The 17,793-nt window shown below is 36.3% G+C and overlaps 1 protein-coding gene across 3 annotated transcripts; it reads right to left on the bottom strand.

The window, feature by feature from the left end:
• Positions 1-254: 254 nt before the first annotated feature.
• CWC15 (CWC15 spliceosome associated protein homolog) lies at positions 255-8,655 on the bottom strand. Of its 3 annotated transcripts, none has more exons than XM_068988981.1 (7): positions 8,588-8,655; positions 7,155-7,293; positions 6,405-6,517; positions 5,715-5,803; positions 4,535-4,648; positions 1,698-1,816; positions 255-645 (listed from the first exon to the last, which is right to left on the bottom strand). In XM_068988981.1, exons 2-7 carry the CDS (start codon positions 7,283-7,285, stop codon positions 516-518), a joined length of 696 nt encoding a protein of 231 aa, XP_068845082.1. In that variant the 5' UTR covers positions 7,286-7,293; positions 8,588-8,655; the 3' UTR covers positions 255-515. The 3 variants fall into 3 exon arrangements, with proteins under 3 accessions (XP_068845082.1, XP_068845084.1, XP_068845083.1); XM_068988983.1 differs by having other exon boundaries at positions 4,535-4,645; XM_068988982.1 differs by lacking the exon at positions 8,588-8,655 and adding an exon at positions 8,074-8,324.
• Positions 8,656-17,793: the final 9,138 nt, after the last annotated feature.

Here is a 17,793-nt window from a genome sequence, read left to right as displayed (position 1 = left end):
AGGTACCCCATGCTCCCTCACACACGCACTCAGGGTGCTTTCTGCTTGACAACACTCCTCTGTACCAACACAGTGGTCCAAAATGGAATCCCTTTCATCTTTCATCACACTTTTCAAAAGATGGAGATGTGATGAATTAACTGACTTGAGATATGAGGAGAAAAAGTTTACAAAGAAATACAACACACAGAAGAAAATATGCAATGTTTTACTAGCTGCATACATTTCAACAAACAAGTTGGGGACACAGATTTGGCTATTTATTAAAAATATTTATTACAAGGTTTCTTTTCCTATATTTAAGAGAAAACACATGACTGGAAATATTGAGATGGAAACTGGGTTAAACCAATTCCCAAGTCCTTATCAAGTAATTAATCAATAAAGGAAAACATACTTTGGAACTAAAAATTAGGGAAGCCTATACACAATTTAGATAGGGGTGGGAGAGAAAAATCAAAATGAAGTCAGATCGTTTACATTTTATAGCCTTCAATTCAGCACATAAAACTGTACTATTTAATGTATTTCTCCATGAACTTTTTGTGAAATTCAGATCGAAGCGTATCATTTACAAATCTTTTGTCTTTCTTCTGATCATCTACACCTTTTGCACAGTTCTTGAAGACAACGTCATCATCCCACCTGAAAGAAAAAAAATAGAACAATCTTACAATACCTGTTTCAAGAGCTAAAAATATTATGTGAACTACAAAGCTTCCTCATGCTCAACATGCACATCACTTGATGCTGCGATTATACCCAAAAGAACAAGTAATTTTTAAGAGGCAGTTGGCTTGCTTTTTTAACAGGAAGAGTAATCCCGATTTTAGAATACACACAACATTCTTGTTACTCTTCCAGTATAAGAAACTTAAGAGTTAAAAAAGCAGAAGTTGCATAAATATTCAATGTTTTCAGGTCTAAAACAAAGCAGCAGCACTTGGTACTACCCTGATTAGTATTAGGTCTCAAGGATAACTGGGCAAGTCACTATAATTAGATTATGAGTTTTAAGGATTTTATATATACTCTGTAACCATTTAACAAGGTAGGACAAAAGAAGGAATTATTAGGGTATAATAATTAAGGCTCAAATGTTGGCCCACATCTACATTAACCACAAGGCAAGAGCAGCTGAAGAGCTTAGGGCAGAACTCTAGTTAAGATTCTCTTGGTTGGCTTTCATAATGTATAAACTTAAAGAAGAAGAAAAAAGAAAAAACAAAAAAACAGGCAGCCCAGGATGGGCTTAAATACATGTTTTAGAGAAAATAAAGACTACTATTTCAAAATATCATCTAGCATATACAACACAAACTCATATATGGAATATATGAGTTCTCATAAATATGTATCAAATGAAAGGCTACACAATGTGTGTGAGTGTGGATGTATGCATGTCAGAGGAAACTGCACGTGGAAAATCAGCAAAGAACATGGGCATCTTTGAAAAGTGTTTTAAGTCATCACTGGTGCAGTGCAGAGAAATGTGAAAAGCTGAGCAGAGCTAGGTCAAACGTGATCTGCATATTAAGAGATGTTTCAACCTCCAAACATTTCTGTCTGTACCAAACAAGGAAGAACCACCATATAGTTTAATACAACAAAAAAACTACAAATACAACTTGTATTTTATATATAATCTGTACTGTATACATATATATATAATCTCCAACTTATTTACTGTACAATACCTTCTTTTAACTTTGAAGTTGGCCTGAGGCTGGGATGGGCCAGTGAGATTAAGAAGAGGGTTTCCACTCAGAATGTTTTCCATACGAATCCTTTCTTCTTCAGCTTTTTGTTCTTGTTCCTGTCAACAATATGGGAAGATTCATAAGTAAAAGATTCATTTACTTATATTAACTCTGGTGTCAATCTTATTATCATAACTCATATTTTAAAAGACTGTTAGGATTTTTAGAGGGAGATGGGATAAGCATCAAGATAGCATTGTTTTTGTTTTTAAAAATATACCAAAAAAGTCCTACTGAAATAATTTGGCATTTTCATTATAAATATTTCATGTTTGTTATTCATTAGTCTCCTTCTGACTTTGAAATTCTTGAGTTGCATATTTATTTAAACATATTTTCTTTCTTGAATTACATACAAAATTACATAATTGCTTAGAGTATATCAGTAAACATTCTAATCATTTAAGAACATGCTTAAACATCAAAAAGACACATGAGGCAAAGCAATTTATCTCAATTTCTAAAGAAGGGTTAATATAGCAGATTATAAATAATCTTTTGACTCAGTAACTATGTAAACTGGCATCTCTAGGACTTGTGACAAGTTATTATTAACCAAGAACAATTTCCTATTATTTCTTTTAGAGTTACTGGTTGACTGCCACACATAGCAGAGGGGAAAAAAGGTGCCAACTCTTTCCACACTCAAGTACCAGGTACAGTTTCATGACCATAGGTATATAGGAATGGACAGCCTGTGGTTTACTCAAATCCAACCATCTTGTTTCGTAAATAAATTTTACTGGAACAGTCTCATTCATTTATTTATGTTTCCTATGGCTGCTTAACCTATAATCAGCTGAGTTGAAAAGCTGCGACAGAGGCTATGTGGTCTGCAAGCCTAATACAGTTATTATCTAGTCTCTTGCCTGGAAAATCCCATGGATGGAGGAGCCTGGTGGGCTGCCGTCCATGGGGTTGTGAAGAGTCGGACACGACTGACCGACTTCACTTTCACTTTTCACTTTCATGCACTGGAGAAGGAAATGGAAACCCACTCCAGTGTTCTTACCTGGAGAATCCCAGGGATGGGGTAGCCTGGGGGGCTGCCGTCTATGGGACTGCACAGAGTTGGACACGACTGAAGCTACTTAGCAGTAGCAGCAGCAGTCCCTTATAGAAAGTTTCCCAGCCCCTAACATAGGCTGACTGGTCTGAAATGTTTTGAAACACCTCAGCCACTAGAGGTGCCACTAGAAAGCAAGACAGGGAAATAGGTACAAAACTGTCATCTGACTCCAAAAAACACCAACACGTTTGTACAAAGAAATCAGATGCATCTTACAAAATTGCCAAGAATTTCTGTCTGAAATGTTTAGGCTCCAAATGCATTTAATTGTCTCTTTCTGTATCCACAGCTGTTAGGAAGGCCAAAAGAATCTGGAATAGAATAACTGCCCTCTTGTGGTGTGCAGATGTAGGAATGGTCCAACACTTCTACTGGAGTTTTGCTATCCCCTACCAAATTTTGACACGAATTGTATCTTTAATGTTTTTATTCTTCCAATCTGAATTCTAGCCGTCTTCAAAGCCTATCCCCAATTCTACTTCTTTTCTCAATTCTTCCCTGGCCCTTCTGACCCACATGAATTCTACCTCCCTAAGTTCCAAGCATTAACCTACATCAGTCTTTTTCCTTTTTTCAAACAGAACAATTCTTGGTTCAAATAAAATCTTACTCAGAAGCCCACATAATAAAAAAAAATTTGCTCTATTCTGGTTGAAAGTGGAGGCAGATAGATCTATTTGAGGGTCTCACAGTGTGCCAAATTCAACATGTTCCAAATATAACTCATCATTTCTTTTCTCTCCACTGAAGCATGCCCATCCTCTGTGTTCCCTGAATTAGTGCATGGCACTCACACAGACCCAGGAGCTGTTATAGCTGATTGGTCACTCTTCTTTGGTCAATTTTATCTCCCTGATAGTTAACGTCTCTCAAATTCAACTCCTTGCATGCAAGAGTCTCGTCATAGGATATGAAGATTATTGAAACAGCCCTCTAACCAGTTCTTCCTTGCATCCTCCACACTTTGGCCAGAGTAATCTTTCTAAAATGCACCCCCAACCTTACCATCTCCTGCTGAAATCGACTAATTCTGCATATTCTTTGGAACAGAGTTCAAACTCCTTTAGCATTGGTCTAGAAACGGTCAGTGCAGTCACTTACTCTTGCCTCCTAAGTTTTCTCTCTTATTGTTACTACTATGGATAATACTACTATTGTTACTACTATGGGTAATTATGTACTAAAGGTACATAGGACCATGGATCCTATTTAATTTATCTGTCTCTGAGTTAGACACTCTTTCCTTCCAAATGGAGAGACTGTGGGGACTCAGAAAAGCTAGGTTACATAAAATTTATTGATAGCCTCAGCAAGTACCTGAAAAGAAGGCTGGGGCAGAAGACAAGGACAGAGGTAAAGATGGCTTCATTATATCTGTGGGTTCTTCCTAGGTAATGAGTACATCTAGTCATCTTTGATTCTTCTGACACTTGATAGACATTGACTAAATGTCTGCTGAACAAATAAATGAGTGAAGAATAACTTAATGATTAGGCCTAAAGCATGTTTGAACCATTTCAAAATAATTTTTAACGTAACTAGGAGACTTAGGCTGTCACTGAATTTACCAGATTTATAGACCTACAGGTGCTGTAATATCTAGACCTGGCAAGGATGATTTCTAATATAAGGTGCTACTACTTAAAAACATTTCCACTATAGTTTATGTGAGAAGATGTAAAAACATTTAATATGTTGGTTTTACCTTCCTGGCCTGCTCTTCAGCTCTTTCTTTTTTGATTTTTTCCAACTCTGCAAGAAGAGCTGCAGTATCATCATCATCACTCTCCTCTTCAAAATCTTCATCTTCATCTTCCTCCTAAAAAAGAATGGTGAGGTTGGACATAAGGCGTAAGTCGTATGTTTTCCATAAAAATGGCACTTATCGAATCTCTGGAGCAGGAATTTTCCCTGGGAAAGACAAATGTAGCAAAATACAATTAGAATCAGCAACCAAACAAAAAGTAAAATAAAACCTCACAAGTAGCTTACGACTACTTACTAAAATGTATTTTAAAATGCTTTTTAGACATTATAGCAGCAAATAGTATCTTTCAGATTTACATGAACAAGTAAGAATTTATATATGAAAATATTTGTAAAACTAGAAAAAGAACATTTTACACTGATACACACTAACTACATACTTTGAGGGTCAAAATAGTTTTATATTGCTCAAAACAACTAGGAGATAAGGATAATTCAAAGTGCAAGAAAGGGTGTTAAATTCTCAGAGTAAAATAATTTCAAATGAATAATCATTAAACTCACTTAAAACTGAGTTCCTTATATGAATTACTATGCTAATTTTTAATTCAGTCTATCAATTCTAGAATTACTAACATATATGCTTAATTAGATGCTACCCTTGAAGACTTTTCCCTGTACACAGAAAACTGCAAACTTAGCAGGACCTAAATTTGAATGTTAATGAAAGTGCCAATCCTTAAAAGCCTTCCACTTAGATCACATGTCTCTCTAAACACAGAGGGAGCAATTATGCCCACTGAACATGTGGAAGGGACATCACTGGTTGAGAATACGGAAAGGTCCCTACGTTCAGTGGAGGGGATGCTATTGATGAAGAGCCCAGTCTGAAGAGGTAGAGCTATCCAATTCCCATGGTTTAATACCAGGAATTATTTTTTAGGGAAGCACACCTTTCTGGCTCTCCAGAGATCAAACTTGAAATGTGATTAACAAGATAATGCTTTCTTTGTTTTAAAATAGACTATAAAGTTTAGCACTCAAGTCAGAGCTGTAACTGAATAACAGTACGTAAATACAAATACAAATTGCTTCTTAGAGCTAGAAGAATAAAGAAGTATTTCAGAAAAATGGTAAGTAAATCACTACACGGAGGTAAGAGGAAGAAGTGAACATACATCTGTTAGTGGATCGTCTGCATCAAGGTTGGCAGCAGGAATCTGGTCCAATCGAGGCTTCTTTGACACTGAAGAGGAGGTTGTATGTTCTGGGAGAAAACAAACATTAGTTAACTCACTGAATCAAATCCTGCATTTCTTGTAACATTTTAGGGACTTGTGGGCACAAAGAGCTTAGGTCTTAAACATGACAGTAGGGACTATAACAACAGTGGCAGGCAAATAAGTCCTTGACAAATACCTGCTGAATGAGTTAACAAAAGTATTGATTTTATTATGGGAACTGTAGCCTCAGGAAACTTAGGATATAGTTTACACATGCTAGAAATAAAAATGGAAGAATTTCATAGACAGAAACCATGGGGCCTTAAAAAGTCTGGCTGCTGTAAATAGTCAAAAACTCCTTAATCTGAATTGAAATAACAGTTGCTAAATATCCCCTAGCTCTTTCTAAAACAGAGGCATAATAAGATGAAATTGGCATCAATTTCATTATCATCTCTAATCCAATCCAATATAATCTAATCCAATCAATCCAATCCAATCTAATCTTTCAAGAAACTGCTATACCTCTCACCCCACGTTTAAAACCAAACAAACAAAAATAATAATCCATTCCTATTACCACATGAAAGAAAAACTACTGTCAACATAATGTTATGAGAGAGATGTCTAAGGTAGTATTGGTACCTCGGGCTGGCCGATCTCTGTTTTTTTCTCTTGCAGCAGCTCTCTCTCTCTCCTCCAACTCTCTCCTGAAATCACGGTTTCGAACTTCTTCAGGGGCATCCTGAGTGGTCTGTCTAAAGTAGAAACAAGACAAGGCAAGGTTACTTCTAAAAAACACACGGCTGTAGTAATGGAGGACAATTCAAGAAACACAACTTCATCCTGAGTCCTAAAGCAGAAAACTCCACTAGGGGATCAACAAAATCATTAGTCTAATCCAAAAGTTACTAAGAGGCATCCTGTGATGTCTAAAACCTCACACTAAATCAACATACTTTTAAGAACCTCAAACTAAATCAACAACCTTTAAGAACCTCAAACTAAATCAACATACTTTCCCATAGTAAGGAAGCAGGTTGATCAAAACGCTTATACTTTTTGTTAGTATGCTAACTCAGGGCTTGTTACAGCAACACTTTTAATCTCATACTGATTAGTATTGATAGTGCTTGCTCCTCTTGACAATGTATTATTAGTCATTGTTCAATCTACATATAGAAATTACTGGTTAACTGGAATTTCTGCTTGAGGAATATCTGGTAGCCCTTTAAAATCATGGAGCATAATTTTGGGTGTCTGAAACACTACTACATTCTACTCCTATGAAAACAGATAACTTGAGTGATAATAACCCCAACATGCTACCTCATGACCACATCATTTAACAGATTTGGTCTTGCTTGTGAAACAAAAACTAAAAGGCTTCATTACCTATATTTTATCTTTGTATGAGAGGGTAGGTCTCTGCTTGAATACTGCTTTGAGAGTTGGCTCAAATCACCCTCACCTTTTCCTCTTCCACCTCTTGCAGGTTCAAAAGTTGGCCGAGCTGCTGTTGTCATCTTTTATGCTTTGAAGAAAAACACTGCCAAGTTATTTTCAATATGACAAACTCTCATTTTGAAAAGCATTAATCTATATCCATCCTTGTGAAATAATTTCCCTAGCTCATTCCCTCAAACATCTGTGACCCCTGGCAAGCCACCAAGTTTAAGTTTATGTCATCTGTGAAATGGGGATATTCCTCAAAAGGTTATTAAATCAGGAGACTTGACATATCAAAACCCTTATAAAATACAGTACAGCCATGTCTTAATTTAAAACATCTCCACTCATCCTCACGCCACCAGACTCCTTACTCCCATTTCATCTAAACCTCACACAGAACAGGCTAACAACTACAAAAGCAAAGACATCTTAAAAAAAAAAAAATCACTGACAAAGTTAGAGTGTTCTAGTAAAAAAAGTGTGTTAAACTTCAATGACAGTTACATAGGCAAGTATCTCCAACAATCTTTTGTTGATCAAATTTCCTCCAGTAGCAGCCAACATAATATAAATTAGATCTTTTCCAAGTTACAATTTAAGAAATGCTGGAAACACAAGAGCCCACCCTCAAAGGACTCTAATAACCAAAAATTAGGGACCCGTTTGTGGTTACTGAAACATCCTCAAGCGTCAGAGAAGCAAGTGTCAGGGGAAAACTGGGGGAAATGACATACTTCTCTAGATTTTCCGGGAAAAAAAAAAAAGGGAGAGGGATGTATCCAGAGAGAAACACGGTTGCAGGTCTCTGGGGAGCATCGGCGCCTCCCCCCCAAAACAGTCATCCCTGGGGCGGGGAGTTCACCTCCGGGCTGTCACAGGGAACTCGCTGACTCTTCACCCCTATCCCAGGGGGCAAGTGGCGGCCCTCTGCAGAGATGCCTTGGCGCTGCGCTCTCGGGAGCCGACCGGAGACGCTCGCTAGGCGCGGAGCCCCACCGCCAGTTCGCAGCTCCACCGCCTCCTCCGCATTTACGGGCTCTCTGACTCCGCCCCCAGCTTCCCCTTCCGGCCCCACCAACAGTCGGCTCTCCGGTCTGCAGCTCCTGGGCCTCCGCGGCCTAAACCCGGTTAGCTGACTCCGCCCCCAGCTGCCCCTTCCGGCCCCGCCCACAGGCCGCTTTCGCCGTCAGGCCCCTGTGGGGACCGCTCGGTCAGCACTGGATTCTCTGCCTCCGCCCCCAACTACCCCTTTCCGGCCCCACCCACACTCGACTTTCCTCGTCTGGCGCCTCCAGGGCCCGCACTGAGTTCTCTGCCTCCGCCGCCAACTGCCCCTTACGGTCCAACCCACAGTCTGCTTTCCTCTTGCCGCTCACTTTGGCCGAACTCCAACGCCGCTACCTCCGGAGATCATACAGACGCCATCTTGACTCTCCACTCCCAGAAACCTCTGCACCCGCGGCCAAAAAAAAAAAAAAAAAATCCCAAGACCCGGAAGCAAACCCCAAGCTCGTCAGGCGCCCGCGGAGGCAAGGACCAGTCAGCGGAGACCAAGGTGGAAGTCGAAGTGACGACGCAACGGGCGGGGCTTAAACGGCCCAGGGGGCGGGCATTTGAAATCAGTGCTTTAGAGTAGACCCTGAACGTTGTTTTGTAGCTTCGAGAGTCAATTAATGTGTCTCCCGTCTTTTCCTTTTCCGACCCCCTCCCAGTTCCTTCATTCCGGTATTGCGTAAACGAAGAGCCCCGAGTAGCGGACACCAAGTCCCCGGCTAGCGAGAGAGCATAGAAAAGGATTACACCAAGCTGTTTAAATCCAACGGCTCCTGCTTCCTTTCTCCTGAGCTAGACCCAACAAGCATAGAGAGTTGGGCTACGGAAAGTAGTATTTGCATTTAATTGGATATGAAGAAAGAACAAATATGTACGGGGGCAACCACGATCTTTATAAAGGTACCATTCCTGCAAAAATATTAGTCTTCACAACGAAGGTTGTATTCGTAACGTTCGTTAAAATTTTTACTTTTTATAAAAGCCTAAGTTCTAGTGGGAGGGGAGGTGTCACTATCGAGATTCATTTGTATACTAACCGACATTGAACGTTTAGAACGGTGGCCCAACTGCCAGGAGCCCTAGATGCAGTTACTATTGTAAGATGGCTACTCATGAGTTAGGTGAAGTTTTCATAAGGTAACGAACAGGAAAATTAAAAAATCACCAATCGTCCTAACTCCTTCCCCCACCAAAAGCCCTCTGGGAGCATGGATTTTGTTTGCCTTTCCAGTTCAACTTGGTATCTAATCACATAATCCTTGGCCACAGTAGATGCTCAGTAGATATTTGTTAAACAAGTGAAAATTCAACTCCCCCCACCTTAGTTTCAAATGTAAAGAGCTCATAACATCGAACAGAAAAAAGCTTTCCCCACCAACGCCCCCAGAACTCCTTGAACGTTAAATGAAACAAAGCATAGAAAAAGACCCTTCCCTCATAAAATACAAATTGCTAATCTTGATTTTTCTTACCAAAGGTATTAATTACTCTCCTAATCTGCCACATCTCAGTAAAGGACACTACTACCATCAGGCTAGTTACTCAAACCAGAATCCCAGCGCTCCTCTTAAATCCCTTTCCCTTCACTTTTCTCATCTAGTTTACTTGCAAGTCTTCCCAATTCTACTTTCAGCATATACCCCAAATTTCATTCCACTGCCTTAGTCCAAGCCAGCATCATTTTCTACTTGGATTGTAATTGTCCCCTAATGATCTTGCTCCCACTTTTCTCCCACAGTTAACTTTGCGTATAAAAGTGAGTGATCTTTTAAAATCGTGAACTAAGTAGTGTTACTGTCCTGCATAAAAATTCACTGCATTTAGAATAAAAATCAAATTTCTTTTTTTTTTTTTTTTGTTACTTTGTTTTTTTTTTTTTTTTTTAAATCAAATTTCTTAATGTGACCTGACCTGAGAGTTCTTAGGGTTTGGTTCCTACCTACCTCCCTGGCTTCACTTCTGATCATCATCCTACACACTAAGCTCTAGCCGCAGGCAACCCTGCATGTCTGTTTCACAAACTAGATTTCTTTGCACCAGCGTTTCTCTGTCATGTGTGCGTCAGCATTACCGTTCTTCAAGTCTCAACTCAAAGACGACCTCCTCAGGTTTCCCCTGACATCTGCTTTTACACCCCCATCCCTCCAGTACACAAATAGCATCGCATCACCCTATGTTATTTTATCATAGTACTAAACACTTCCGAATTTATTGTTTCATTGTTTATTTCCTTTTTTGTTGTCTGAGAGGCTGCATAGCAAAGTCATTAAGAGAAAGGAGCCTATAGCCAGCCTGTTTTGGTTCTGAAATCTAGATCTGCCCTTTCTTAACTATAACTTCAGGCAAGATACTTACTCTTTCTGTGCCCTCAGTTTCCTCATGTATTAAATGGGAATAATTCTAGTTTCCACCTCATAATGTTACAAGAATTAAGTGAATTAATACTAGTGCTTAAAATTCTCAGCAAACAATATTTGCTAAACAAATGTTAATTATTATTATTAATAATATTTTTATTATTATTGTCTATCTTCCTGTATTAGAACATAAGTTCCAGGAAAGCAGAAACCTTGTCTCTATTGTTCACTGGTGTATCCTCTGCATATAGAACAGTGCTTGGCACATAATAGGTGCTGAGTAAGTATCTGTTGAATGAATGAATGATTAACACACTATGAAGTGGAGTAATGACATAAATGGCAAGGTGGTGACACAAATCTAGAAAACACTCCTGGTTTTTTATTAATATATTCCAACTTACCAGCCCCGAGTCAGTCACCTAGATTCATTTGTCTCGCATTCAACCACATAATCTTTTGGTCGCCAACCATGATTATGTAACCACTGACGTAGTTTCATTAACACCAACTTACAATATAATTAGCCCACAAAATTAAAAGCTTTAGTTTAAATGGTCTGAAAGTATTAATAAGGAAAAGAAACTTTAAAAGTTTGCTTAAATAATTTTAAAGTATTAGTGAAAAGCCAAAACTCTAAAATTTTTTTATTGAAATGACTTGAAAATATTAGATAAAGTAAGATTAACTTAAAAACCTAATTCACCCATTCAGCTGGCAAAAGGCATACATAGCCAAGAATCCTCATTTTGAACCCATTTCCACAAAAATTTAGGTGAGTCCTTTATTCTACCCAGCAATCCTCTTACACTCTCCTAATTGCTTATTTTCCCACTCTGCAAGATTATAATTTGCCACATTCCCCTTTCTTCAAATCTACATGACTATTCCACCCTTCTTTCCCTTATTTTGTTTCCCAGGAATGGATAATCATCTGACTTCCCTGAGGAAATAGAAGCTCTTTTTCTCAGAGGACTCCTCATCTCTCCCCAGCAGATGTACTGAGCTGCTTTTGACTGTGTCCTTATACACTGAGCTTTCCATGTATTAGAAGAGGTGAACGCACTGTTAGGGAACCCTAATCCTCTCCCTTGTGCTCTGGATCCAGATCCCTGCAGCCTTCCCTAAAACTGCCTGGCACCAGTAGGTGCACATAAATATTTTCCAAATGAATGAATGAGTGAATGCATGAGAGAGTGAGTGAACAAGTTTTAACAGGAAAAAATAATCACATTTTGCTGCAAAAAATTATTACCTTAATCTTTATATGTCCTTATACTTTAAAGGAGAAAAAAGTAATTTTTATTCTGCTAGTCTGAAATCCAAGTTTAAAGTGAAGATACACCAAGACCCAAAAAGATGTTCTTTTTAGGAAAGAATCTCTAAATGAAAAATCAAGTGATTAACAGGCTCTATAAGTACTATCAGAATTTTAATTCAATCAGCCCACCTCTAATTGGATCACAGATCTAATTCAATCAAACTTCCCTTCTCTTCCTCAATTCTAGTAAACCCTCTCATTTACAAAGTTACCAGCCCACAAAGTGTGAACTTTTGCTTGAAAATGAAGGGAGAAAACCTAGCGGTCACAAGTTAGAAGTCACATTTCAAAAATAAAAATATCAATGTAATAATATCAAAAATTTTAAAAATCACATTTAAAAAATAAAGTAATATAAATAATCTGAAAATGACTGATTTTATAAAAAGTTATTGCTCTAACCTGTTTGGAAAAGTGAAAGGAATAGAAAAATAAGCTTACTTTCTATCAACAAAATCCTGTTTTTAAATGCAGATGCTTTGGATACCAGAGAGATGCTTTCCCAGCAGTAACCTCAAGATGAAATTTGCTGATGATCCAGACTGGATTACTGGACCATATTATAGTTGAATCACCTCTTACTTAATCTGAGCACATTGCTGCTTCACTAGCTAGCCAGTCTGTTATTAATTAAACAATTAAAAACAAACATTAAGAAACAAACAACTAAAATATAGAAAATAAAGGCTAGAAAAAGATATGCCAGGCAAATTCTAAGCAACAATAATAAAGAGCTTTATGTAGCAATATTAATTATAAAAAGTATTCTTTAGTATATAGCATTAAGAAGGACACTTACATGGACAGCATATTGCATCACAGATATCTAAGATATTAACAAATTAACATTGATACACAGAAGATTGTAGAATGTATGCTTATTGCATTTATATATGCATATGTATATATTGTATTTATATTTATCTAAGATATTAACAAATTAACATTTGTTAATACACAGAAGAGTGTGTGTAGAATGTATACTTATTGCATTTATATATGCATATGTATTTATATTTATATATAAAACCCTTTAACCAAAAAAGAGAATATATATTCTTTTTGATAAACAATGAATATGTACAAAATTTAATCAAGTATAAAGTCCCTGAATAAATTTCAATAAATGCCTATGTATTATCTTTAAATGATAGTATTTAATCTTGCCAGTGTTTTAACTTTATGTAAATGAATCATATATGTTCTTTGGTGTTTTGTTCCTTAATGTCTATTATGTGTAGCTGTGATATATAGAATTTCACTGCATAAAAATGCATCCTATAACTTATTTTAATGGTTATGTTTTCAGTGTATTATAAATAATGCCACCTTGAACATTCTTGGAAATGTGCAGAGCTGTATGTGTATACTTTTCATATATATATAATCCCATCATCAAGATAAGAATTCTCCTTGTCCCATAATCCCACTTGATACTGTACACTTGATATTGTCCAGCTTTTCAATTTTAGCTCATCTGGTGAATGCATAGTGATATCTTACTGGGGTCTTAATTTGCATTTCCTTGAGTACTAATTACCTTTCATATGTTTATTGTTCATTTGGATTTCTTTTATGAGGTGTCCAGTCTGTTGAAATGTTTTTTTCTTATTGATTTTTGTGAGTTCTTAATACTTTGGGCAACAGTTCTCTGTCACTTATTTGTGTTGTACATAAATTTTTCATTCTTTTTCACAAGGAGCTTTATGTAGCAATATTATCAAAAGCATTCCTTAAGTAGTGTAGCATTAAGAAGGATACAAAGATAGGCATCTTACTGCATCACAGAAATCCAGTAGAAAATTAACTCCAAATTAACAACATTGATACACAGAAACAATATGTGTATAGACATTTATGCATATTGCATTTGGCTTTTTGGTATATTTTAACATATAAAAATTAATACCAGGGCAGTTCAATTCATTAAATTTTTTTTCCTTTTTGTTTAGTGCATGGTATTTCTTTGTTAAAAGATTCTTCCCTACTTTGAGATTACATTGATATTCCCAGATATTATCTTCTGAAAATTTTATACTTGGGCCTTTCACAGTTCTACCAGGAATTCATTTTTGTATATGGTATAATAGAAGAGTCTTAGAATTTGATAAAGCAAGTCTTCTCACATTGTCCTTCTTTTATGAGCACTTTGCTGTTCTCTGCCTTTTGCACTTTAAACTTTAAGTTGTCTTATTCTACGAAAATACTTTTGGGATTTTGATTGGGATAATGTTGGATCTGTAGATAAGTTTAAAACCTGATGTTTACAAAATTGAGTCTTCAAATCTATTATCAGGTTATGTCTTTTCCATTTATTTAAGTCTTCTTTAAGTTCCCTTAAGTAAATCTATATTATCTTCATAGAAGTCTTGCAAATTTTTGTTAGCTTTAGCCTTAGATACGGTTTAATTTTTAATGCTATTGTAAATACCATCTTTCTTAAATTTTAGTTGTCTAATTGTTAGTTGCTGGTATATATAAAGATAATTGTTTTTATATTATTGCTGTTTTAAATTCAGAGACTGTTCTAAGCTCTTTTATTAAGATAGTTCATTCATAGATCTTTTGGATTTTTTACATACACAGTCATTTCTAGGAATAACAACAGCTTTGTTTCTCCCCCTCCCCCCTTCCCTTTTTTTCCTTGCTTTCTTACATCCCATATGACATCCAGGACATACTGAATAAAAGAGGTGGTCACAGGCATCCTTGTCTTTTTCCTGCTTTGAAACAGAAAACTTTGAACTTCTAATTACTGAGTGTGATGTTTACTGAAGGTTTGGGGTAGATGCACTTTATTCAATTAGAAATTTCCCTACAATTTATAGTTTGCTAAATGAATGGCAGATTTTATCAAATACTTCTCTGCACCTAAGAAGATTATTTTTTAATCTTAGTGTGTGTTATTATATTAATTTAAGTATCAACTAACCTTTCATTCCTGGAATCAACCCATCTTGGTCATGATGAATATATTGTAGGGATCCGTTTGTATTTAGGACTTTTGCATCTATGCTCATCAGTGAGATTAGCCTTTTATTTTCCTTTCTCATTATGTCCTTGTTGGAGACATGTACATACAGTTTGTATCATAAGATTTGTTGGGAAATAGTCCTTTTCTATTCTTCAGGAAAATTTGTCTAAGATTGGAATTACTTCTTCTTTGAATATTTGGTAAAAGTTGCTGGTGTAGCCATTTAGAGTATAGAGTTTTCTTTGGGAAAAGAGTTTTGATTACTGCTTCAGTTTCCTTGCTGGTTATGGATATACTCAGTATTCTGTTGCTTTTTGTGTCAATTTTGCTATTTATATTTTTATAGGAATTTTTTTCATCTGAATTTTAAAATATGTTGGCTTAAAGTTGTTTTTACTGTCTTTATTTTCTTTTTTATGTCTGCAGCATCTATAGAGATGACTTCTTTGTCTTTCCTAATATTCATTATTTGTGCCTTCTGATTCTGGTCTTTACCGTTTACACCAGGGGTTTGTTGTTTTTATTAGACTTTTCAGAAAAAAACTAACATTGGTTTTGTTCATCATCTTTATATTGGTTTTCTCTTTCATCAATTTCTGGTCTTATTTTTACTATTTCCTTTGTTCTACTTTCTTTGCTATACTTCTGACTTTCTGCAGTGGATGCTGAGTTCATTTAATTTTCCAGTCTTTTTTCTTTTCTTATAGTGAAGTCGCTCAATCGTGTCCAACTCTTTGTGACCCCATGGACTGTAGCCTACCAGGCTCCTCTGTCCATGGGATTTTCCAGGCAATAGTCCTGGAGTGGATTGCCATTTCCTTCTCCAGGGGATCTTCCCAACCCAGGGATCGAACCCAGGTCTCCTGCATTGTAGACAGATGCTTTACTGTCTGAGCCACCAAGCCTATAAATCTTCCTTTTAATACTGTTCTCTAGTATCCCTGTAGGTTTTAAATGTTGGATATTCATTTCTTTAGGATTTCATTTACTTTAAAGTATTTTCTAATTTTATTTTTATTTCTTTATGATTACAAGTTTTATTTAGAAATGTATTTTTAATTTTACAAAATATAGAGCTTTTGCTATCATTTTAATATTAATTTTTAACTTTATTGTTTTGCAGTCAGAGGACACGTTCTGCCTACTTTAACATTTGTTAAAACTTGTTTTATGGACAGAGTTTTATAGTCAATTTTGCAAAATTTCCATAGTACTCAAAAAAATCATATTCTGCAATTTGGAAGACAATATAGATCCCTACCTCCAACAAAAATGTTCTTTCTAAATGGTTGAAACAAATAAATATGAAAAAGAGAAACTAAAATAAAATCTTTGTTACTCCAAAATAAGTGAATACTTTAACAAGATATAAGGGAATAAACCATAATGGAAAGTAGTAATAAATTAGGCTACATTTAAATTTTGAAATCACCTGAAAAATACACCATAAACAGATTGAAATGGAGGTAGTGCCTAGGATAAGATATTTCAAATCATACAATAGACATAGAATTAGTATCTCAAACATTTAAAACATTTAAAGAACTTTTACAAATCATTAAAGGAAAACACTGAAAAAATGGCCAAAGGATATAATGTAATTGTCAAAACCCACAAAAAGCCAATAAATCAATGAAAAAGCATGAGTCACACAACACTAATATTAACAAAAATATAAAGGTGATAAATTAATTTGCCAATCCAATCACCAACAAGTAAAAATTTGACATATCAAATATATCTGGGGATACAGAGAAATAAACTCTCCTACTCTGCTAGTGACTGTGTTAATTAGGAAAATCCACAGGTAAGCAACTTGACATTGCCTAATAAACTACAAAGTATAGTTTTTATATCATTAATAAATAAGACCAAAATATCTAAACTAAATAAATTCTCACATATAATTACTGAGACACTTGTAAATAAGATTTTTAATGCACCATTGTTTATAATAAAAAACAGTAATCTGAATATTCATCAACAGAGAAATGCATTAAAAAATTTTTTATGACAGACTGTATGTGTACATCGATGAATGCATCTTGAAGCTGTTAATGTTGAATTTAAAAATTACAAAAATTAGTATATTTGGTATAAAATCATTTATGCAAAATAAAAATAGCAAACCCACGAAACAATACTGTATATGTGGATACACAACAGACACACACATGTGCATGTGTGCTCAGTTGCTCAGCCACGTTCAACTCTTTGTGATCCCACGGACTGTAGCCTGCCAGTCCATGGATTGTCCATGGACAATCTCCTTTGTCCATGGGATTATTCCAGCAGGAATACTGAAGTGGGCACCCATTTCCAACTTCAGGGAATCTTCCTGACCCAGGGATCATTACTGCATCTCCTGCATTGGCGGGTGGATTCTTTACCACTGAACCACCTGGACACACACACACAAGACATCCACAGATAGAAAATCCACCAAATTCATGATAGCTGTTGTTTTGAGGTTGGGGAGGAGAAGGAGATTAGGATTTGGGATTTATATCTGAAAAGGATTTCCACTTCATCTGAAATATTTATTCTATTTAAAAATGCTTGAACCAGGAATAAGACCCTGTAGGATGTCTGTTCAACATTACACTGGAGATTCTAGTCAAGGCAGTTAGGAAAGAAAAAGAAATAAAAGGTATCCAAGTTGAAAGAAAGAAAACTATATTGACAGATAAGCTTGATTTTATATAGAGAAAATCTTCAGTCAGTTCAGTCACTCAGTCGGGTCTAACTCTTTGTGACCCCATGGACTGCAGCATGCCAGGCCTCCCTGTCCATCACCAACTCTGGCAGTTCACTCAAACTCATGTCCATTGAGTCGGTGATGCCATCCAGCTATCTCATCCTCTGTCGTCCCCTTCT

Source organism: Capricornis sumatraensis, chromosome 16 (assembly GCF_032405125.1).
Source record: "Capricornis sumatraensis isolate serow.1 chromosome 16, serow.2, whole genome shotgun sequence".
NCBI lineage: Eukaryota > Metazoa > Chordata > Mammalia > Artiodactyla > Bovidae > Capricornis > Capricornis sumatraensis.
This window is presented reverse-complemented; position numbering and strand designations above follow the sequence as displayed.

Excerpts from the sequence above, each read along its gene's own strand:
- CWC15 (XM_068988981.1), bottom strand. The coding sequence starts at position 7,285 with ATGACAACAGCAGCTCGGCCAACTTTTGAACCTGCAAGAGGTGGAAGA. Across the intron at positions 5,804-6,404 it reads CAGAGATCGGCCAGCCCGAG|AACATACAACCTCCTCTTCA; the intron begins GTACCAATACTA and ends GTTTTCTCCCAG. Across the intron at positions 646-1,697 it reads AACTTCAAAGTTAAAAGAAG|GTGGGATGATGACGTTGTCT; the intron begins GTATTGTACAGT and ends TTTTTCTTTCAG.